This window comes from Chroicocephalus ridibundus, chromosome 6, assembly GCF_963924245.1.
Source record: "Chroicocephalus ridibundus chromosome 6, bChrRid1.1, whole genome shotgun sequence".
NCBI classification, from domain to species: domain Eukaryota; kingdom Metazoa; phylum Chordata; class Aves; order Charadriiformes; family Laridae; genus Chroicocephalus; species Chroicocephalus ridibundus.
In genome coordinates, this window is record NC_086289.1 from 30851431 (window position 1) to 30875538 (window position 24108).

Consider the following 24108-nt stretch of genomic DNA (forward strand, 5'->3'; position numbering starts at 1 on the left):
TATAATTTTATAACCAAGAGTACCTAAGTATATTAGCTCAAACCTCTTAACTTGGATATCACTACACAAAAAGAATGTTGCATACAGAAGGAACAAATACCAATTACAGAATCCTCCCACCCCTTTATTTTTTCTTTTTTTACTTGAAGAGCTTGAAGCAAATTTATATGGATAAAACCAACGTGTAGTGAACCAGGATATGCTCAAGTAAAAGTACTACTCAATTTTGACTTGCTTCTGGCTTTGCTATAAACCAGCGATGAAAATCAGAAGAAGGAAACATTGGTTTTACTGTTGTGCCCAAATTTTGTCCAAGGAATACAGAGCCTGAACTCATAGAGCACCAAATAATTCTGAACACCACTGAACAATAAAAGTGATCATTAACAACTTATTCAAAGACTGTGGGGAAAAAAAACATAAACGAGGTATTAAAAAGTAGGGAATTATTTAGTTACAGTATTATGATTTCCAAGTCATTACATTTTTAAGGCAGAATCTTATAGTAACAAAACACATAACTAATGTGTACTAAAATAAGGTTATTTACTTAAAAATGATACATTGGACATAATTTGTGTACAGAACAAGCAATTCATGGTAAACTCAATAAGGCACCTTCTAAAGCAGATGCTGTACAAAATACATTAGTGTGTTACATTTTTAAAGGAGTATTCTACACTTCTGGCATATAACACACACAAGAGTGTGACCATTTGTCTCGTTCCACTCTTCTTTCATATTTTATTTACATCTTCTCTAGGTTAACTACAATGTTATTTATTCTTCTTGTATACAATATAGTACATTTCATTTTGGGCACGGCATGTCAGAGCACAAATGTCACTACATGATGTGGGCTTCTGTAATTGCATTCAAAGGCAAAATATTACAAAGCAACAAGTACATGAGATTCGTTCAAAAATTAGAAGTAATGTGCACTCCACTTCTGCAATACCAACCAAGGCTAATACACCATGGCTCCATAAAGCACTGTATTGTGCAACATTGCCAGCCATTTTTAGACATCACCCCTATTTGCAATAAAGATCATGGGCACAGGAGAAAGACTTGACTCCACAGGCACTGACAGAAGAATGAGGAAGTGCTAAATCATTCTTAACAGTTGAAGACGATAAGCAGGTAACTTCCCTTTAAAACCATCTGCAGTAGCCAAAGAATGCTTTTTAACTCAGTATCTTTGCTTTTCGAACATTTTAGACCGTTAAAATACAGTCTATGAAGGCAGAGTAGATGAAATGTATCCAAATGATTTGTTTTATAAACACATTCAAACGGTCAATTAGATCAAGATCTAAAATTTGATTCTAGACTACTATGGAGGTAACTTAAAATATTGATTTTATATTTTATTCAATACCTCAAAATAGACTAAGAAAATAATTGGGAAAAAGTGACAGAGATAGGGGAAAAATGTCAGTTTCTTGAGTAAAACTCAGGAAAAATTACATATTGAGTAAAACTCGGCATAAACTCAAAATGTAAGCCTACATTTTTCTGTAGGACTACCATGTTTCTTGTGGAATTCACAAGTTAACCAGGAACACAGAAACTTTCCTTTCAGTTGCTGTAACAGTAAGAATTATATAAGCGACTCCAATTATTTTCCACTTAACTGAAATCACATGGAACGGGTTAAATAAACAAATAAATAAATAAAACCCCTCCATATGTGAATGTTTAAGAACTTCCAAGGCACAATCTTGAGACTCCCGAAGATATTTTCCACACTTCTGATTTTTATATTAAAAAAAAATAGAATGAAAACACATTTGCCAGTTTTGGGTGATAATTTTTTTGGATGACAAATGCTTAAAATTTTGACGCAAATGAGACTAATCACACTCCAACAGAAGAATCCTATTACCCCTCCCTGACCTTAAAGGCTTCCGAACTCCACAGTTCTGCATAAAGCAACAACTTAGCTTTAGAATTTGCACTAAGGATGCTTAATTACGTAAAAATTAATGGGCTAACTTTAAGCAAAGATTTTTTTCCAAATGATTGCTAAAATATCAGTATAGACACACTTAGGCTCCAAAGAGTGAATGACTTTGCATGGAATGTACATTTGTGCTCAAGTGCTTTATGTAACCAGGTCCTTTAGCGGTAACATTTTTGGGAATATCGGGGAATCACGGAATGCTAAAGATCTAGCAGCTCCTGTTCAGGACCATGACAACTGCACACGCATGATACGTCCGAGTATGAATCTAGTAACTGAAATGCTGAAAAATTAAGGGTTTTTTCCCTCAAAGACCATCTTCGTAGCAGTCAGCTCACATCTTCTGCATTAAAGTGAATGTGTAAATCAATTCAAGTCTTAAGATGTCTACCAAAGATCACCATCCTATTGCCTTGAAAATGCCTAAACAATGGAGGAGAAATTATGTGGATAATTAAAAACTATCGGAATTCACACTTCCAGCAATGGCTTCCTGAAGACTTGGGAAAAAATGAATTAAAAAATTCATAAAACAAGTTTACAGTTAATAATTTTGTGGCAACTTCTAGAAGAAATAAAAAAAATATTCTAAATAGGAATGGGTTAATTTAAATAGACCTCCATGCTCTGAAAGTTCAAGCTAGCAGGGTATTTACACAAACATTTTTCCTTCTTATCGATAAAAATCCTAGAGAAGGGGGTAAAAAAAGAAAAGCTTAACTCTTACTTTTTTTGGCTCATACCAAATATTTTCCAACTACCTGTGCAAAAATTATGTGCGAAGACATGAGTAACAATTTCAAACTCATCACACATTTCTTGGCAATGGACGGAGAAATTTTCTTTTAAAAAGTCCTTTATCATGAGAATTGTGGCAAAATATCATATATCTCTTGCTGTTTTCAAATAAGTTAAAATCATGGCTGACACGCCTATGAACTTTTCTGTGAGAATACGTATTAATACTTAAAGACATTACTGAACAAAAGTAATGACTTTATTTTTTTTAAAAAAAGACATGTCCCTCGAAATAGCTAGTTTTCTATAAAATATGTAGAACTGTTAAATAAAGTCTGTACATCACAATAGAAAATAAAAATACTGCAATCTTTTGCCTGACCATTTACATTATGTGAACTACAGAATAAGAACAAAAAAATAACATGTTAGAAAGTTGTAATTGTTCACAAATCACTTTAGTTCTGTATTACATTGTTTTCTATCAGTTGTATTTTCAAGGGAAATTTAAACACATATCAAAACAATCTCCATGTACATATTTTACGACAACAAAAATCTGGCATAAATCAATCTGAAGTTTTAACATTTTTTCATCATTTTTAATATTATTCCTAACTTTTTTCTTCAAATCTCAACTATGGCGTGTGTGTGTGTGCATGTATATAATTGTACACATGTACCTAGGACTAAGTGGTTTTTTGTTCACTAAAGCACAAAACACACCATATAAATAACTTCCCTTTTTAAAGTTATCTAGAACAAGATTTACAGTACAAAGTTATAGGCACTTAAATTATCAAATAAGTTCAATGGTTCCAATACTGTGTGTTCATTCTTCCAATGATTCACGCATTTGAAGCTTCAACTGGAGTTATAGTACTATTTTCTAACTTCAAAGTAGAAGTGCCAAAAGAGTTATAAATCAGTAATTCTGCCTTTACAGTAACCTCATGGAGGGGTTCTGGTTTTTAATCAACTTGTCTGGATCTGTGAAGAAAAGGAGGGAACTACAATTTCCTGTGCATGCCAAATAGTTGGCACAATAGGACTAAATTTTGCAATTATGTTGACTTACTTTATCTGCATGGATTATCTTTCAATGCCATTCCTCTCAAACGTGCCTAAGTAAAACTTAAAACACCCACTGATTTACCTTGTCTCAAATCTTGCGTTTTGCAGCTGTCCACTAAGTGGCCCACAGATGTAGCCTCCCACATGTACATCGGGACAAGCCAGCTCAAAATCTCCTGCACGTTGTGGATATTATCTTCAACAGTTCACATACTCAGTTCTCCTGGCCTTGACTTTGACTGTATTCTCTAACCTTCCAAGTGCCTGGCCTGCGTCTCCTGCCTTCCCTCTGTTGTGTCTGTAAACCAGACTTGTTCTCAAGCCTTTCAAAACTCATCTTCTGCCTGGTTTTGTCAGATGATGAACAAGCACGCTCCTACAGCTGACTGATTCCTTCCTGTATGGAAAAAAGTTCAGAGCATTGCAGACACCTGCCAGTGAGTCCCAATAAAGTAGAAAGGCAAAACACGTCATCGATGGTCTTTCTGTTGAGATGTTAAGTATTCTACAGCGAAAACACTGGTTGTATGTGGCACTGTGAAAAATATGCCAAATTTGCCAATTATGGAGCTGACTAGACTGTAAGTGAGATGACCAAGGCAGTCTATACGTCTAAAAAAGATTGTTTCAAGCTCTCTACAGACTCAGGCAGGCATTCCTTAATATGTTAATGGTTCACATTTTTACAGTTCTCCTTGTGACCAAACCAATAGAAATAAAATTAAAACTGAGATTCTGGAAGATAACTTAATGGCAAGGAGTAAATTCTGTAGCAAATCTCCGATTGTGAAGCCACAAAATGCAGAGCCCTGACCATAAAACTTTGTTCATTTAAATGGTTTCTTATCTATTCCAAATGACAGCAAAATAATCCTGGCACACACATAAAGGCATAAGGAACTGTTAAACTGAGTAGTATCACAAACAGATTCATAACGTACAGGCTGTTTCACAAAAACTTGCATGGATTGACTAGGTTTTATCAGGTAGAAGGCAAAAAAAAGCTTATATTCTCCATCTCTGTTGAATCCATATAGCTTGTTAGGCTTTCACAGAAAGCACTGTAATCTGAACATTCAATTCAGTACCCAGAGTTTTACTGGAGACTCACTAAGTATGACTGAAGTCTCAATGCAGCTCAAACAAAAACAAAACGTGTATTTTATCAAGGCTGTCCATATACGTAGCATGTAGCGTACAGATGCTCTCAGTATCACAGTCTATGAAGTACTGAAAGATTTGATTAGCAGCCTGTAGAAATGTGCTGAGAAAATACACTGAATCTCAGTTATTTCCTCTTTCCACATAGGTCTCACCCATTTTTGGGTGAAAAGATCTAGGAGTCCACCTTTGCTCTCCCATGTCTGTTTACTATGTCAAATCTTTACATCTTGTGACTCCACCATCTTGGCAAGCGTCTTCTTGATCCTCAAGGCAGTGAGCCGTGAGGCAGGATTATGAGCCCAGCATTCAGACATTAATTTCAATATTGCTCTTAAACACTGTAAAATAAGAAACAAAGGAACAGTATTGTAACAAGTGACAGACCTGAGAGGTGTATACTTTTGGTTTGCTGCCAAGCCCAAATTATAGAACTCTGAAGTCCAAATGTGCAACTTCTACATTTTCTCCAAAATTGCTGACAGAGAACTATTATAAATACATCAACTGAAAAAAACCCAAAACACCCCACCAGCAACCATGTCCCACTCCTTCTGTTTCCTCCCCTTCACTGCCTGGTATTACAGTAGCTGGCACTAACTGAAGCGTTTCTTTAGTTTCACAAAGAAGCGTTACCAGAACTTATCATTACAACTCAAGAACAGCAGTACAAAACCGGTAGCAATAAGTAGGAAAATGTCCATATGTATGTCAGAAAAACTGTGGAGAACTTTTCCCGCTGAAAACGAAGATATGACAAAAGTTCTTTCAGCAGTCAAAAAATAATATGGAAAAAATTGGGAAATCCGAAAAGAAATCAAGAATTTGGGGAAAAAAGGATATGGCATATCTAGCTTGCTATGTGAAATAGTTACATCTTAGTTACTGTATTCAAGCATGCTTAATTTTAATATTTTAGTTACAGCATAGTTGCCCTGGAATGTACAGTAAAAAAGAAAAAAAGAGGAAATCTACAAACACAAAGAAATTGTTTCGTATTCCATGAAACACCTTAAGTGACAAGCCAATATGCTATATACATTAAGACTAATAAAACCCATTAAAAACTCATTTAAGTTTTAGCTCCAATCAAAACTCTGAAAAATATTCTGCTGACTAAAAAGAAGATCCCAGAGCAGTATTCATACACTTCAATGCTGCATAAAGATATAATCCCCTTAGATTACTGAAAAGATACATTAAAAAAAGACAGTATTTTGAGTTGACTTCAAACATATCTTTCTCCTGTTGTTGCTGTGAGGTTTTCAAAATATCAGAATGGCTGAACGTAGTCCCTATTTAACAATGTTTTAGTATTTATTAAACTAAAATACCCTTCCATACTAGTGAACAAACTGAACTAATTTTTCCTTTGAGCATACTCACTTCATCACTATTCCATCTATTCGATACTACTGGGCGGAGGCGTTTGACACACACCACTTCTCTCATGTCCTCATAGGATGGATCATTTGGCACCATGTCATAATATGGCAACTGATACTCTTCAACAATACCTGGAGATAATTGTGAAAGATCACGAACCATTACAAAAAAATAATAAAAAAAAAAATAAATCTATATATCTACTCTGAGATTTCCTTAGCCAGGAGCAAAAGTTAACTCAGTTTTGCGTCAAGGCAAACCCAGCACAGTGTTGTATGTGATGAAAATCTGAAAATTTCACTATAACAATCAGACATTTCCCAGAAAAACTCCAATATTATGAATATTAAGTTTAATAGCTACAAGAATTCCTTGCAGCCGCTTTGACTTTGATACTCAATGTAGAGTTTGACATCTTCTAATCTACCACATGCTACAAAGAAACAGAGGGAAAGTGTAAGATGGAAGAAGAAGAGAATACAAGTAAAGATCTATAAGGTCACAAAAGAAGAGTGAAAGAAAAGGAAGGAGAAATCACAAAAACACGTGTAAGGAGAAAACCGAATTACATCAGAAAGGCAAGAAAGTATAACAGAAGAATAATACCTTATCAATTACATTTTAAAAGTTTTATTAATAATAGAGAGTGAAATATATCTGCATCCCACTATTTCTCCTAGACCAGTCACTCTGCTGTTTCAACGAGGAAAAAAAGCTTGAAATGCTTAAGTGTAACAATCAAAAAGTTCAGTGATTTTTCAAGCTGTGGTCTGGACAGACTGTTACTACTGCATTTAAAGAATGCAAGCCTGTTGATATAGCAGGCTTGTTATATTATTTCCTGGAGAAGTATTGTTAAAGTGAGACAAGGGCCTGGAAGATTTTATACAGAATATTTAAAAGTTTACCTCCTGTGACGCAGCGCCGAGCCATTTCCCAAATGATCAGCCCAAAACTGTAGATGTCAGCCATGATGTATGGCTGGAAATGGTTTTTATTCAGGCTTTCATCTAGGACCTCTGGAGCCATGTAACGTTTTGTTCCCACTCTAGTATTCAAGGGAACATCAACTTCGTTTGTGTCACTATATGAAAATATTAAGAAGTTAGTGAATTTCGGACTATTACAAGACACGCTATGAAATCCTGTATGATGCAACCATTACACTGCAAAGGTCCCTTTTACAAATCAAATTCTTTATTTTCTTTCCCTCTCAATACTACACTTAGGCTTATGCTTTCTTTCAGGCTCTATTGCAGCAAAAGACAATTCTCTGGCTCCACTGAACCTAAAAAAGTATTCTATAATACTATTGTAGCATTACTTTTTCAATTAAGTTTCAACTCCCTTTACACTGTTCAGATTTTCTATGAGTTAATCTATAATGAAACTACATTATAGTAATTATTATGAAAGGCCAGTTTTGAGTGACAAATGATTAGCCTCCTCTTCCTTTCCTTTACAAAGCTACTTTTATTTTCCACAAGAGTCATTTCATTGTTCTCTTAACTTATTTTCATCTTGATGCTTACCAGCATTCAAAGGAACAGCAGCATTTTACTCTCAAAACTGAAAAAAACTGAAAGCATGCAATCAAATTACTCCGTCTTCCTTACAAATTTGACATCTGGCGCATTAAAAAAACCCAAACAAAACACAAAAGTTTTCCCATTACAGAGGGTTTGTTCATCTACCTGTTAAACTTGACTGCAAGACCCAAGTCAGCAATGCAGCAGGTTCCATTTTTCTTTATCAAGATGTTTTTACTCTTCAGGTCCCTGTGTGCAATAGCAGGCTTGCCTTGTGTCCCATAAATTTCTGTGTGTAGATGGCACAGGCCACATGCAGCAGAATACGCCAGTTTGAGGAGAGCCCTGTTGTCTAGCGTGGTGCATTTCAGAAAATCATACAATGATCCATTTTCATGGTAATCTGTAATCAAGTAAAGCTGTGTCCAGGAGCCAGTGCCTTTAATATCTGCAGCTATGAAACCTATGAAATATAAAAACAAAGTTACAATTTATTTGTACACAATTTTTTTATACAACAGATTAGTAAGAGCTCCTAAAGCTATATTGTCTTGGAGTGTATCATAAGATACCTGTTACCTTTATGAAAACTAATAATGTAAAGCTCAGATTTCAACTACGCATGAAGTTACCATTCCAGTCTTCCAGCAAAAAGATTGCAGGCATGTTCGCAACCAAGAGCAGCAAGATTCTACCCTTTTAATAATATTTTATTAGCATACATTACGGGACACCCATCTGATCATTCCACAGAAGCCACCACATACCCCTCAAGCCACCCACTAAGAACTCCTCCTCCTTCATCTTCACACAAGCCCTCCAGTAGCCAAACAACGTGCTGCTTCCTTACCAAGGATGTTTTCGTGACGCATTAAAACAGTTTGGTAAATCTCTGTTTCTCGGAACCAACTGGCTTCTTCCGTGGTGAAAAACACTTTCACTGCAACTTTTTCACCCCTCCATTTACCCATCCACACTTCACCATATCGTCCTTTTCCAACTTGCCTCACCATCTGAATTTGTTTGGCAATAGTGCGCTGAACCTAGGGAAGGAAAAAAAAAAAAAAAAAGAAAGAAAAAAAAATGAGGGGAAGGTGGAAGAGGGAAACCCAACGATTAACCAAAAGCACCTGGACAAGCTAGCTCTCAAGCTTGGATTGCTTTGAATTTTGATCCCATTGTAAAATTTGTCTATATTATTTTTCCGTTATTCCCATTTCAAACTCATTATAGCTGCCTCCAAGGAAGAGTTGTATAACAAACCCCTAAAGATTAAATCAGCTCAACTTCTTATTTAATTCAGATGCATTCTCCTGCATTCTAGATGTTTCTATTTTATAAAGAATTACAGTCATCTGTCTCACTGGCTAATTTTTATGCAAGTATTATATAGGAAGGTGAATCAAAAATTATGATTCGGCAAATAAAAAACAAATCTATTTTATCAGACAGCAAATACTAAGAAAAGAAATACCTTGGAGTTTGCTGAATTTGATACTCAATTCATTGCATTTTTATCTTTATGTCCGTAAGCTCTGATTTTTCTTTAAATTTTGCTGATGCCAACAGATTTTCCAAAATATAATCTAATTTTGCACTTCATTTTATTTACATGTAAGAACGGCTTTTGTACATGTTTAGCTTGTACTGTGTCTTTCACAGTAATTTTATATAAAATAATGAACATACTGTATGGATAAACTGCTTTGTTCTACGCTATAGGTACAAACCAAACTTTGTATTTGATGGAGAGAAGTTCAGTGAAGAAAAAAACATTAGTTTCTGATTTACCAACAACGGTAGTCCTGATCCACTCCCAGAACTCTGTGACTGGTCAATAAGGTCTTTTAATGACTCCCCAGCTGGAATAAATGCTTCATCTTGTTCCAGGTCACGATTATAACAGTGTCTCTTTGCCATTGACTTACAGTAATGCCTGCAAAAAATAACAGGAGAAGTGAAGCTCAACTCCAAAACACTCTTCAATATATGTTGTAAATTGAGCTAGGCAATTTTTTTTTTTTTACTGTACCTTTTTTTTCAGAAATGTAACTTACATAGTTTTTTAGTATTAAGAAGTTGTTGTAACACATGTAGAGGCACATCAGTTTATTATGAGTCAGGCAGAAACCCAGCATTTTTAATACACAGCTCACCACCAGCGTTACTAGCATAACATCGCTGGTTTTGGTTTAAACTAACAAACTGAACCTTGGACCACGGCAGATGAGGCTGGCACATGCACATTTCTACCGAAATTGCTAGAACAACAATCATCTCTCCAGCACAGGACTGGAGCTGACAGCAGCAGGCATCACCTCTTAAACTGCACCTGCATGAATTGCCATAGCTCAGCTGTTTTGAAACACAGCAGAAAAAGGAAAAGTTATACGTCACTTTAGGTTTGCAAAAGCACTTCACAAAGGTAAATCTCAGAAATAGAGGGAATTTAACAATCAAAAGTGACTGAAGATCCAAAAACATAAAAAGCATTAAGATAATCCCATTTACTGGATGCTATAGCATCAAAGTTATATGTAACTTAGAAAACTGTAAACACTTTGTAGCCAGAGGAAAGGATCAAATTCACTTAAAGTCTATGCTGCAGAGATTTCATGTTACCTAGCAATGCAAACTGCTATCCACAGAAATGTGAAATTAAGTTACAACAGTTTCACTTCCGGTATATTTTTGTCAGAAATACATATGATTAACTGAGTACATTTACAAAATAACTGTTCACACTCTTTGGGGAAATTAAAAACGTTGCCAATTAAAAAAGCGCTTTCCTTACTTGTAACAAAAGCAGCTAAATAAGATGATCATGACAATTATGCAGACTGCCATAGAAATCAGCACTGCCATCCAACGAATGCTGCCATCGAAAAGTCCATCTATTTAAAAAGAAAAAAAAGTTAATTTTCCAAAGTCTATTAATTAAACAACTGAAACACGGGAGGTTTTGTCTAAACATCAGGAAATACTTCTTTACTGCGAGGGTGATCAAGCACCAAAACATGCTGCCTAAGGAGGCCATGGCATCTCCCTCCTTGAAGATATTTAAAAGCTCTCCAGAGATGGTCCTGTGTAACTGACTCTAGGTTGTCCTGCTTGAGCAGGGGGGCTGGACCAGATGATCTCCAGAGGTTCTGTCCAACCCTCAACCAGTCTGTGATTCTGCGACAGGATGTCTTGCAAAACGTCAGAAAGGAGCATGACAGCTGGTGCATGTAACATATCAGTTCATATGAAGTTACACAAAATTTATGGTATTTTAGTATCAAAGTAAGTATTTACATCAGGAAAGTAGAGATAATGTCATTTGTGCCATGACAAAAAAAAAAAAAAGGATTTAACTTGAGATTTTGGAGTTGTTTGGTTTGGTTGACCCTTGTTAGTTCTTAGAAATAGTAATGAAGGATTTACAGCAGTAAGATTCTGAGAAGGTATTAACCAACACTTAAACCAGTACAACTTGACTAGTAATGAATGAGTAAGCGCATGAAAATATAAACTCTTTTCACTGGAAGCAACAGAAAGAAGAGAATGAACTTAGAGTAGATAACAGTTAATAATGTCAGAATACTTTTTTAAGATACATTCATCATGGCAAAGGCACAGCAGAGCTCAAGAAAATAATTTTAATACGAGAGCAGGTTGTGGAAACAGAATAAGAACAGATCAAAAGATCACATGCAAATCAAGATATGAGCAAACTGAGTATGAAAATAAAAATACCATGAGAGACTGATGGAGGAAAAGATTAACTTGGAAGTGGCAGCAAAGGAACACTGGAAACAGAGTATGACGTGTAGTACAGAGCTTCATATCAAAATTACTTAGTAAGGAAAAACCAGATCTCTGCAATACTACAGTTACGTTTTCTCCTTATTTTTATCTGTTCATCAGGACGAACACAATCCAAGTAGCATTTATTAGTAGCAGTGTGAACATCTAGGAGCTGTTTACCTGTACTATCAAGTGGTGGTAATGTTGGTTGTAAATCCTGATTGCAGAAATCAGTCCGACAGCACTCAATCGTTCGTCGCAATTGTGCTTTAGGCGAGTCCTGTTGAAGGAGAATTGAGTAAACATTCAGATTTTGAAATGATCAGCTAGGATGGGGACAGATGATGCTACCGATACAAAACAGCACAGACAAAAGTTTAAGCTATTTTATTAAAAAAAAGCCAAAACAATTCAACCTTACTATTTAATGTAAGAGACAACTTCACAGTGGCAGACAAGCATCACCTAATGCATATGTTCTATGTTCACATTTTTTTATTTTTCATGGAACTTTTTTTTACGTGGTGCGCAGAAAGAGATGGTTCCTACTTAAGTTGCTATTTCATGCACTGCAACATTTTTAAGCTTGGTCAAAAGCAGCCAGTCATATGTTAAATAAATACTGCTCGTAAGACAAAAAAAACCCAAATCCCTTTAGAAGCTTTTCCCTTGCACTCATCATAGCAGCACTGTTTGCTTCAAAAACATCTTCAATACAACATATAAAAGATGGAAGGGCATGAAAATTAATCTGAAGGTAAGACACTAATATAAATACAAGAACAATTTCAGGAGGTCACCATGACAGCTCAAGTCTGATTTGCAGTAACCCTAAACATTCACAGTTATAACTGAAGTCAACAGTGCTTCCCCAAACCAGTGCTACTGACATGTACATTATATAGAAACTGAAGTCCCAGAGATTTTAAAATTGAGTATACAAACCAGTGACAGCATATTGGAAAGGGGAGGGGGGGAAGCAGCAACCTGGCTGGTGATTATCTCTGAAAGCTTTGTTTAATGTAAGCAATGTGACAAAAGAAAAAGCAAAATCCAGTTTCCAAGGCAATATTCATTTGCCCAGCTAGCGCTATATTCCTGTCTTCTAAACAAATCACTGCTTTCTTAAGTGTGTTTTCAGTTCCAACTTTGGTAATAGATAAAGAAGTTCTAAAGACAGCAGTCTACTTAATTATACCTCTTTAAATTAAAAGCAAGTTATACTCATGCAATTAACAATACGTTTCTCTTCTAGAAAGGAAAAAAGTTATATGTCGGACAGGAAAACATGCAGATGTGATAAACCATGTACATGTTCATGAAACTTTAATGAAGCTCTTGTGTAATCTGTGAAGACACCTCCGTATGATTATGCTCATCTGTCAAATGAACCGAAGAAAACAGGAAATTCCAAATTAAAACAATCAAGAAATTCTGCATTGAAACATAAACTACGCAGATCAATTAGATTGACTATAAAGTTGTCTCTTCAACTCAGGAATCAGCTGACAGAAGTGTAAGGTTGATGTCTTCCGCTCATTTTGTCAGTGGCTTACAGATACTTGCAGAGAACTCCAACAACCTAAGATTCTATACCAATCTTTGTTCAAACACCATTAAGTGTCCCTTCTGTCACTAATCGCCCATGATTGTTCAAGTCCCATTCTCCTCAGTGGTAAGTGGCAACATGCAAAATTCTATGATTGCAGTTGTAAACTACAGAGATTTAAACTGCTTATATGGTTTCCCTACATAATCTCCACAGAGATCTAAATTTGTAATGATATCTCATTTTTTTTACCTTGCACTGGAAGTCTGAACCTTCATACTTCATGCAGCCAGAAGCAAGCGTGGGTTCTCCATGTTCGTCTTCCTCAATGATAGCAAAGCAATGCCCATTAGTTCTGGAATAAACATATCAATTGTGCTTTACCAGGATGTTTGTTTAATATGCTGCATTAGTTGACCACAAACCCATTAAGAATTCCAGAATGACAATATCTAGTTAAATTCCTCTTTAACATAGTGGTTACCATACAGTTTGAGAACAAAAGACCCACACAGTATTTTCAAACAGAACACTGTAGGAATGTTTTCTCCCTAATATTCTGTCGTCTGCTTCCTCATCCCCCTTCAGGACTGCTCGTATCCAACCACACATACACTGTTATTCAGAAACAACTGAGGGGGTGGAAGATCCAAGATCTGACTAAAAAAAAGACTACAAGATCTGACTAAACTGACTACAATTTTATAGCTTAAAAAAATATTAAAAGTCACTTGTGTCTGTTCTTGAAACTGCAATGATAAACTCTCAAAGAGAAGTCCCAGTATGTGGAAGGTGGCTATTTCAAGGTCAAAAACTCAGCTACGCTTTTCCCACATAAACTCTCTCAAATATTCAGCCTTTAGGGCAAAACAATCAAACAAACCGGCAAACCCACTTTCTGAAGCTGACAACAACAAATAGATTACATTATTTTAAAAAAAAAAAAAAAAAAAAAAGGCACTTCAATTGCCCACTATCTCTTTATACAAATGCTTTGGTTTCTATCCTACATGAAATTGTCAACAGTATTTGTAAGGAATCCCAAATTAATTCACAATGGTAGGTCTGTGCTTTCACTACCTGAAAAAGTAAGATTTTATTAAGTAAATCAAAGTTCATTCATTCCCTCCATACAGATATTAAAAAAAAACAAATCCAGAATATTTTTCTTTGCCTTTTTTATTTAAATGAAGCTAATGAAATGCAGATTTGGGAAGCATAATGCCCTAAAATACCCTGCCCATCAACACTGCATAAGTGTTATTAACTTTCTACCAGCTTTATTATCAGAATGTCATCTACACAGCCGCTAGTTCAGAGGCAAAAAATTAGTAAGGCTAATACTGACTACAGACACTAGAGGGCGATAAAAAGCAAAAAATAACTACCAAAGGAACTGAAAGGCAAAATACTGGATCCCAACTGAACATTTTCTAGGTGCAAAGCTATGTTTGCAAAATACTACTTGTGTTTACATTTTAAAACTATACTAGTGTTTATTCCACCTTCTTAGGTTCCACAAAAACTGCTTTATCTGTCAAGTGACAGCTTTAGAGAGGCTTAATACTACGTGTTGAAGTGAAGACTAAAATTACAGTAGCAAATAATATGTTTCTTATTATGTATCTTTATATTAATTCTTAAGGAAGAAAATAGAACGGCCTTAAAAATGGAACTGCAAATGAAGCAAAAAGAAGAAAAACAGGGACATTTCACAACACGAAAAAGTCATCTTAAGCAAACACATTATCAGTGCGCAAGTCTGTTAGAATTCTTGAGCCTATCAAAGTTACAACAACCCTCCTGCCCTTACATGTTCAGAGGCTTGTCTTTTTTTTCCCTGCCTTTCTCTCATACTCTACAACTAATGAACACGTAACAAGAATTCTCAGTAAATGGCCATGTTGGTAACATTACCTTTTGACTACTAGGTGAAAAAACATTAGACTAAGCAAGCAGGTAGTCATATCAGAAGGTTTAGATTTGGGTCATTTAATACTCACCCAGTTATAAAATGCTACAGTTTACTTAAAACCTCATTCCTTCAAAGCAGTTGCTGGGCAAAACGACAGCAAACGGTTCTAAGGTATGGTGAAAACAGTATTGTTTACATACAGATGACCCTGGGGTTTAGTGCTCAGCTCTCCACAGAACCAGTGACTTTCTAATAAATTATGGTCAAATCACCTGACAGAACCTCAGCTAGCACTCTACAGATAGTTTGCTCTCTCAGGAACAAAAATGAGCCCCTTCAAAGAGCCTCTTCTATCCTGTACGCAATACTTACATGCATGTGTTATTAATAGCATCATCTGGACAATGTCCTGAGCAGTAGCACTTAAGAAAAGGTAAGGTGTCCTCTGGAGCAAGTGTTACTCCATTTGCTTGTTTCTTTTGGTCAGGATTTGCCTTCATTCCTGTGCCATGAAGCATGCTGGGTAGATTTTGACCTGGACATTTAAAAAAAAAAAAAATAAAATTGCATCTCTGATAACTGTGTTCAAGAGCTTCACAGGCAAAACACAACAATAGAATAATTGTATTAACAAATAATTGAATCATACAAGATGTAAGAACGCCCTCTCCCAAGATTATGGCAGAAATTTGAGCTAATAATTTTATTCTAGAAATACCTGCCTCAAATATTTTGTATCTCAAGAGCAGATCTTCCAACCATAATCAATGTAAACAGAAAGAGGATATTTTCCCTTTCTGAGGTGGGGCAGAAAATAGTGATGTAACTGGTAAGAATTTTCTGAAGAAAGGCTTTCTCATTCATGTGTTTAGGAAACCAAAATGCTGACCACTTGATAACCACAACAGTATAATTTTATGCATGACTGAACATACTTAATATGCAATTTTCTCATTTTCTGAACTGAAGTAATTTTTTATGGATTCACAGTCTCATAGAAGAGCAGTAATAACTCCAACATCTCTTGGGTTTTTTGATCTCTGTATGCATTAGCAGTTCAAAACAGAACTAAAGTAAATCTTGTTTGCAAATTAAATTTCAGTAAATGACATGAACATCCACACAAACGAGCTTTCAGGGAATAAAAATAGGGCTAAATTACATTCCAAGTAGCCCTCAATTTCTTAACAGGAGGAGAGCTGAGCATCATTTGTTCTAGTTCTATTAAAGTGCTTTTGTGAATGTAGGCATTCAGAAGAAAAATTCCATTTGTTTTCTTCTTAGCAAAGAGCATCCAGAAAAAAAAATTAGGAACATTATCTGCCTCATTTGAAATATGCTTTGTGACCACTGTATGAGGTGAGAACATCTTCATCCATCTCCTCCAGCTTTATCATGCATAGTTTTCCCAACAGAAAATACCTTTCCATCATCTAACAGTATTCTTGATTCTACGTCCTCAAAGTGTGAATCAAAGAAAGCTATAAGAATTGTGAACAGAGTGTCACCTGCACCGTCACAATTTAGAGCAGGTCTCTGCGGGAGGCTCAGTGTGCAAGACAACTGAACAGCCAGTTAGGACTGATAGCAACTTTTACAAATTCAGTTACAGTTAAAGAAATGGAGGTATCTCACTAGCACTCAAAAAGATTTTAGTCACTACAAAAACATTGATTTATCTAAGAATTGGAAAAAAAAAAAAATTGACCAGGAAACTCAAGTCTCTCTTAACAGATCTTTGCGGCTTCCTATCAAACCCACTGAACACTAGCTGTGAAGTAACGAGAACATTGCTTGAACGTGCTTGAAAGATGTGCAGAAAAAATTAATCAAGACCCTGTGCAGATACCACCCTCTGTATCACTCCATTGTAACATCCACTATATCATTCAGCCAAATGTGTGACTAAGTATTTGTGAAATTTGATCTTATCATTCTGAAAAAAGCTTTCCCTATCCAATTAATACAGTACACCCAGTGCATTGTCCCGATTCAGCCATTTCCCTGAAAGTAAGGACACTGTGCCTTTTTCAGACACAATTAAGAGTATATCCTAAGAAATACAGCACCATTTACCTAAACCCTCAAATCACTTAGCCATGTCGTATTTGAAATGTAGTTTTCAACAGCAGTACTTCAGTAACACCCGAGTTAACAGTGTACGTACTGGGAACATTTAACAAGAAGGTCCAGTGCTAGTAACACAGAGTTTACGTGTGCAATAGGTATTTCCAATTTAACCAAAAGGAGTTTTGCACATATGAAATAGCAGCACCTCCCATCTGTCCCCTCTCTCTTTCTACCATTTTCTTCCCAGCAAAAACTGAAAGCTCATTTTAATACTGTGCTACAGATGCTACGCAACAGTCTGTATTCACATTTAAGAGACCCTTACCTGCTCAGAGAACAGGTAATTCTACTTAATATTGAAATGCCACTGCATATGTACAAATACTGTCTTTCCTTCTAATATTGTTGAACTACTAAGGTATCTTTCCTAATTAATGTTATAAAATACCCTTTATCTTCAGGGATATTCCACATGTTAAAAGTTTGAATACTTTATGATGTATCTCTCAGTCACTCATCCATCTTCCTACCCTAAGCACCGAATGCAGCATTTTTTCAATTTGTTAGAAGAGAAATCAAGGAGCACTTAAAGCAAGGCTTCTCCTAACTCAGAAGAAAAGGAAGAAAATTTCTATGCAGGTCTGTGATCTTTTAAAACAGTATTATTCTTTGTAAACTAACACTGATGCATGACTATGGGTATACCAACCTTTTATACTGAGATGAAATACATTTTTTTCTCTTAATTTATTATGATGGATTGTATAACAAGATTTATGAAGAATACATACCAAATAAAACCCGAAACAGCTAACTGTATTTTCAAAGAACCAGCATCTTTGCCTTTTGTAGAGTTTATATAGGGAAAGATTTTTACTTAATGCAAAAACAGACTACAATTTCATTATCTTTGTAACGTGAAAGAGAAACAATACTCCATGGTAGCCCACTTTCATCTTACAGGTAACTGCACAAAGAATGGGGGGTCATAAAGAAAAGAAAAAAAAAAAACCAACAACAAAAAAATCACTTCCCTCTTGCATTTTTACTTTCTATGACCATAAAGAGAACTCTTATTAAACGAGAGTTTAATTAGGTATCCAGGGAAGGAAGAAAAAAGTAAAATACTGAGTCTGAGATCACTTCAGAAGAAAGTTTTTAATAGCCCCCCATCTAGACATTTTACTGCAGTACTACAATGCATCCTCACCGTTTCAAGAGAGATTAGTGTTTATCTTAAAGATGCTAGGTATGGGGAAGGGAGTTGAATGTGGAAAATGAATTGGCTTCCATTCACCTGAGCTATTAAGAGGGCAGATCAAGATCTGAATGGGGTCACAGGATGTTTCATTGCTGTTTTTCCTGGTTAATAGATACTGGGTAAACCAACAAGAATGGATGAAGGATATGCCTAAATGACATCTTGCTTCAGGAACCACCCGACCTTCTTGCACCAGTGCTCTCATTATCCCCCAGCCTCTGAGCTCCACCTCTCAAACATTCACAATGCTTTATCTTCCTTCTGGGAGCCGGACAGAGAAAGGGAGGATCACGTTTGAGGGATCTTGTGACACTACACTACTTGATGATGTAATTAACGGCTTCTTTTCCATGACACATGCAGTTGTCAGCTCTGCGGTGCAGCCAAGAAACACACATACACCAATCCTACATAACCTTCAAAGGTGTAAATGCTGTGCATTAATACAGCTTCAAAAGAAAAATGTTTGCACTGAAATATAGTACCCAGGGATTTCAGGCACAGCAAAGCTCCTTTCGCCATTATTTCCTACCCTCTATCTCTAAACTGCACCAGGCTGGTGGGGCAAAATAATATACACTAGCAGCAGATAAACTGACATGCTGGAGGTCTTGTTCAAGATCCTGGACCAGTTTCAGCCTGTTTGTCTAACCTTTACCATACAAACTGCTCTATAATGTGTATTTTACAACATTTCCAAAAAAACACCAACTTACAACATTTAATGAAATATCAAGAGTGAGTGTGAGCTGCAACATTCCCCTCACGTAACCACCGAATAAGACAATAAAGAGAAATAAGCTGATGGAACTTCAAGTTCCCCGTTTGTCATTTACTCTGCCCTATCGCAACATAGTCTCATACATACTGCATTAATTTCAGATTTCTAGAAGTGTGAACAATTGCTACAGATAAGAAGGCATTAAAATGGCTTTCTGTTTAAAAAATAAACCATTTTTTTTAAATAAAAAAGATCAAATCCTGCCAACGTATCACATCCAGACCATGATCACAAATATAAATTATTCAAAGAACTACTTCTTCCAATCATAGAAAATAAGTTAAGACTATAAAATGTATTTTAAAGCAGTACAGTACCCACTATGTTACAAAAGTAAGTCTACTTGACTGCATGGCTTCAAATACTAATATGAATAATTTTTAAATGGTACTGCGCGTGACAGTGAAGTGCTATTAACCACTAAAAACTGAGCTAACTTGGTTGCAACTCAATGCCAGGATACATATGTAATTTCATTAAGTCTTCTGATCTAAGAAAATGTTTGTACAACCCATACAAAAACCCAGCTCTATTAAGAAATGCAGAGACAAAGAACAGTTAAGTGAAAGAAGACAAATACAGAAGTCAAATTATGCCTATGGTTTCTTACTTAACTGTGTCCCCTCTACCTCCACAAATAACGCTGTAATGCTAGAACTAGTAGCCTACAGCATTCAAGTTGTTCAATACCTTTCTGAATTCATAATGGTATAATTAATATAGATGTTCCACATAAAAACGTTTTTATTCCAGCCTAAATTATCCTTAAAAGGGATTTATCCTAGCAGAATTACAGTACTCTCCGCATTTCTTTGTAGCTATTCTGATCCAAGCCTGTAAAACCCAATAAACCAAATATTTTTAATAAAGAGAATGTTTGTCAGGAGACCACCTTCATCTGCCTTCCTGCTGATGCTAAAGCTGTTTGCTGGGGCCAGCTTACACTGAGAGCTTGACCATGCTGGGCTCTTTTCGTAAAAGATAAAAATTGTACCAAAGATCTTTATGTTAGACAGGCCATCCTTATGAAAAACACATAACCTTGAAATTTTTATGTGGTAGTTTTAAAGTACTTTTGCTTGATAGCAGATACTGCAGAATCATCCACTCCTACAAGGACATTTCACCTTTCTACCTATCACAATCTTTCCTAATGATTTAATGTGTACTGCTAAGTGAATTAAATCTCGGTATAACTGATAACAGCTTGAGTAAAGTATTAGTACTTTTTCTTAAAACACAAAACAATTTTAAAGAAGTCAGAAAAAGCAGTTTCATGAGTGCAAAGAAAATATCTTAAGTGCTTCTGTGAGCTTCGTGTCTGGCATTTTAACCATAATTCTCCCCAGAGTGCATTTTTATATATCAAGCCTGTGATCTCTGAGGACTAGGCATGTTAGACGTAGCTCCATCTAGCAGAACTGGTTCCTAAAAATCACAGCATGTTCCCAGACTACTTGTTTAAAATCTCTCTCTACCACCCTCCAGCTCTCCCAGGAGCTACACCAGTGCTCAACACAGAAGGTCCCTGCCTTCCCAACCAGCCTCTGCTCCCACTTCCCTTTCCCAAAAAAGTCACTTCTGAAGACGACTACTCTCTGTTCATATGTATTCAATACAAAAGCCAGAGACAAGAAAATTTTGCGTGTATTTTACTTTAAAAAGTACACTGCATTCTAATTTAAATTAAATGGATTTTTAAAGAATAAAGTTACTTAAAACTAAATTTGACATTATAATAAAGAAATACATAACCTTTTAATAATCCATTAAAATAACTTTAATCAAATATTTAACAACACATTTGCTGCCAATATTTTAAAGACATTTAAAGACAGATGCAGCCATTGGGGAAATCACTGGTAAGCAGAACTACATCGTCCTCAAGCAATAGATCAGCTTCCAACAACTCTAAGTTCCTTTTGCAGATTTTAGAATATTTTCTTTATTTCAGATTTCTTTATATGTTTAAATTCAGTAATTATTTCACCTGAAATTCAGAAAGTATATAAAGGTAAAAAAAAAAAGTAATATCCTTTTCTGTAAGAAATCCTTGAATAAAAGCAAGTATGACAGTGAAATGTCTACAGATTTTTGTCAGTTCACTAACAGACAAAGACAACTTTAATGTCTGTTTTAATATCGAATATTAACACTAATTATTTTAAAATTTAACTTTTAATGAACCTTTCTTCATACATATTGAATACTATTAACACATTTTTAGTCATCTAATTTACAAGGATTAGAATACTGGTCTTCTGTGGTGTCTCTGAAGAACACATAAAGGTGGGATGAACCACGTATCTAACATTACATCATATGGGAAACTGACAGTAATGAAGCACAAAATTTAAGAAAACATGTTTAAGTATACATTTAGTTCTTTAACTACATCATTACGTACATTGATTAGTTACGCTCATCGATGCATTATAAAAACAAAGAAAGAACTCTACTCGGAAGTAAGACTGGTCATCTGAACTAAACCCCTGCACTAGTGGGAAGACAAAAGCATGTTTACCACAGTCCTTGATTGCGACTGAAGCTGATAAACCCTTGCCTTAGATGAGCAAAAGTAGGTGGATGAAGATGCAGAGCAATTCACCGGTCTAAAGATACTTCAAAGGCCTTCCACAGCCAAAAAGGAAATACAAAAATGGTTTTCTTGAAAAGGGTGCTATCAAATCTAGCCATCTGCTACCCAGGTTTATTTTCAAACATTTCCCAACATAAGTGAAAAAGTCCCATAACCTAGAAAGAAGACACAATCCAAAGGGTAACCACTGTGTCCCCCTGCTCTGTAATAGCAACCTAAGAAAAAGCAGCTGTTCACCAATAATTTCATGGAATGACCTCTGTGTTCTGCTGTTCTTTAAGAATATTTTCACATTAATCAACACATGCAGCCACTTGCGTTCAAGTTGCCTATTACGGAATCTAGTGCGTATATATACATGCATGTATACAGACACACTTGCTATTATCATTCTTTCAGGTCTTGGTAAGCCTGGAGATTCCTACTCTTTTGAAGAAGCCCCCAAAACAAGCAAGGGAGCAAACAATTACACTGGATGCCAGTCACTGAAAGCACACACGCTGGGTGCCCTCTACTTTCTCTGCTTTTCCCTCCTCTTTCTGTAAATCACACAAATTCTCTTCAACTCCTCTCATGTCTTCTCCACCTCTACTGGTTCCTTTATGATGCATTTTTGTCACATCCTGCATATATTTTCCTTGTTGAAACTATTCTTTTCACTTTCAATTTCCACTTTTCAGACTTTTCACTTTGATTTCCTCTTTCCTATAAAAATTTGAAATACTTGTTGACTATTAACTTTATTCTTTCCTCCTCCCCCCAAACACAACTCCTCCATGAATCTGGGGACAAGCAGAGAGACTTGACTGTTTTTCTACTCACCACCTCTAGAAACCAAGCATATTTCATATGTTTGAAGACAAGCCCTCAGGCAACTTGCATCAAAGAACCAACAACATTTCCGCAAGCTCAACTTTCCCATGGCTTTCAGAACTCAGTCAGTATTGATTTGAAAGTTAGAAACATGCCTAAAACAAGGCAATTTCTTCTTTAGAAGCTGAAAAAAAGATTTTACAGGGTCTTTAAACCTTATTTAGCGATATTATTTGTTAGAAGGTATTTACTGAACCATTATTAATAAATGTGATCATGGCAGGAGTTAATGCAATTTAAATTTTACCCACTATAAGACCTGTATATTTGTATTATTATTTTTGTATCTAGAGAGAAAAAAATTGGTCCTTCAGTTGCTATCACCTTTGAATAAAATGATGAATATTGACTAATGCAAAGGGTAACCATGATTTCCATAAAAACAAAGCATGTAATTCCCAATCTCTTCAAGGAAAGAACCTGGTATCTTCTACAAGAGGCAGCAAAACCGCTTGAATACTAGTAGAACAAGCTCCACTGCAAATTGCTATGCCTGAAAGTATTTTAGAGTGGAAGAGACCTCTAGAAGTCACCTGATATCACCACCTTGTCAAAGCAGGACCAACTTCTAAGTTAGACCAGGTTGGTCAAAGTCATTCTGGTCAAGTTTTGACTCTCCCTAAGAATGGATATTGCACAATCTCTCAAGGCACCCTGTTCTAATGCTTAACCACATTCATAGCAAAAATTTCTTTCCTGATTTCTCACCAAAATTTCCTTTATTACGATATGTGCCCATTACCAACCTAATCACCATAGAGTTACCTGTAAATATTTGTAAATCTGTACTATAAACTTCAACTATATCCAAACTAGGCTATTTCTGCCTAAATAGATTGAGCTATTTCTCAACAATTAAAAACTGTATGTCCACAACAGGAAGAGGGACTGCTCTTGAGAATTTCCCTCTTCCAACTTGACTAATGTAATGAAGATGGAAGAATACTGGATTTATGTTCATTTGTTGCTTTCAACCTTGAAATCTTTGCTGCAATGGCAAAGGTTCAAACCAAGACCCATGCTCTTCTGCACTCCTGAAATACATGTGTGAACGCCTACGCACACACACCGAGTGAAATCAGCCAAACATCAGTGCTTAAAGCACATTCCTAGAAGTTAGGCGACACTATTCTGAGCCCCCGCAGGCTAAAAAAGATGAAAGCACTCAAGTAACTTGGCAATTATACAGGAACACTTGTCCAGTTTTGGAAGAAAAGTGTTTACAAATCTGTAGGCTGTACTCAATGACACAGAAGTCTTCAGTGTGCTCGTGGTAGCCTCCTGGACTGAATACCACAGAAAAGTTGAAAGGAAGAATGGCAGTTTTAAATACCTTTAACAAACTGCAATTCTGCAGAGATCCAGAGAGAGGACCCCTGTTCCATAAAAGCTTAGCTCTGAATGTGTGTGTGGGATG

The 24108-nt window shown here is 35.9% G+C and overlaps 1 protein-coding gene across 2 annotated transcripts in view; it reads right to left on the bottom strand.

The window, feature by feature from the left end:
* Positions 1 to 429: 429 nt before the first annotated feature.
* The window catches only part of BMPR1A (bone morphogenetic protein receptor type 1A), an 84649-nt gene continuing 60970 nt past the window's right edge, over positions 430 to 24108 (bottom strand). For both annotated transcript variants that reach the window (XM_063339158.1, XM_063339159.1), the window contains 10 exons: positions 15480 to 15642; positions 13445 to 13547; positions 11824 to 11923; positions 10649 to 10748; positions 9646 to 9790; positions 8705 to 8897; positions 8020 to 8317; positions 7234 to 7409; positions 6326 to 6456; positions 430 to 5280 (listed from right to left, as the gene is read on the bottom strand). In XM_063339158.1, coding sequence (XP_063195228.1) covers positions 5155 to 5280; positions 6326 to 6456; positions 7234 to 7409; positions 8020 to 8317; positions 8705 to 8897; positions 9646 to 9790; positions 10649 to 10748; positions 11824 to 11923; positions 13445 to 13547; positions 15480 to 15642 — 1535 coding nt within the window. In that variant the 3' untranslated portion in view covers positions 430 to 5154. The remainder of the gene's footprint in view (positions 5281 to 6325; positions 6457 to 7233; positions 7410 to 8019; positions 8318 to 8704; positions 8898 to 9645; positions 9791 to 10648; positions 10749 to 11823; positions 11924 to 13444; positions 13548 to 15479; positions 15643 to 24108) is intronic.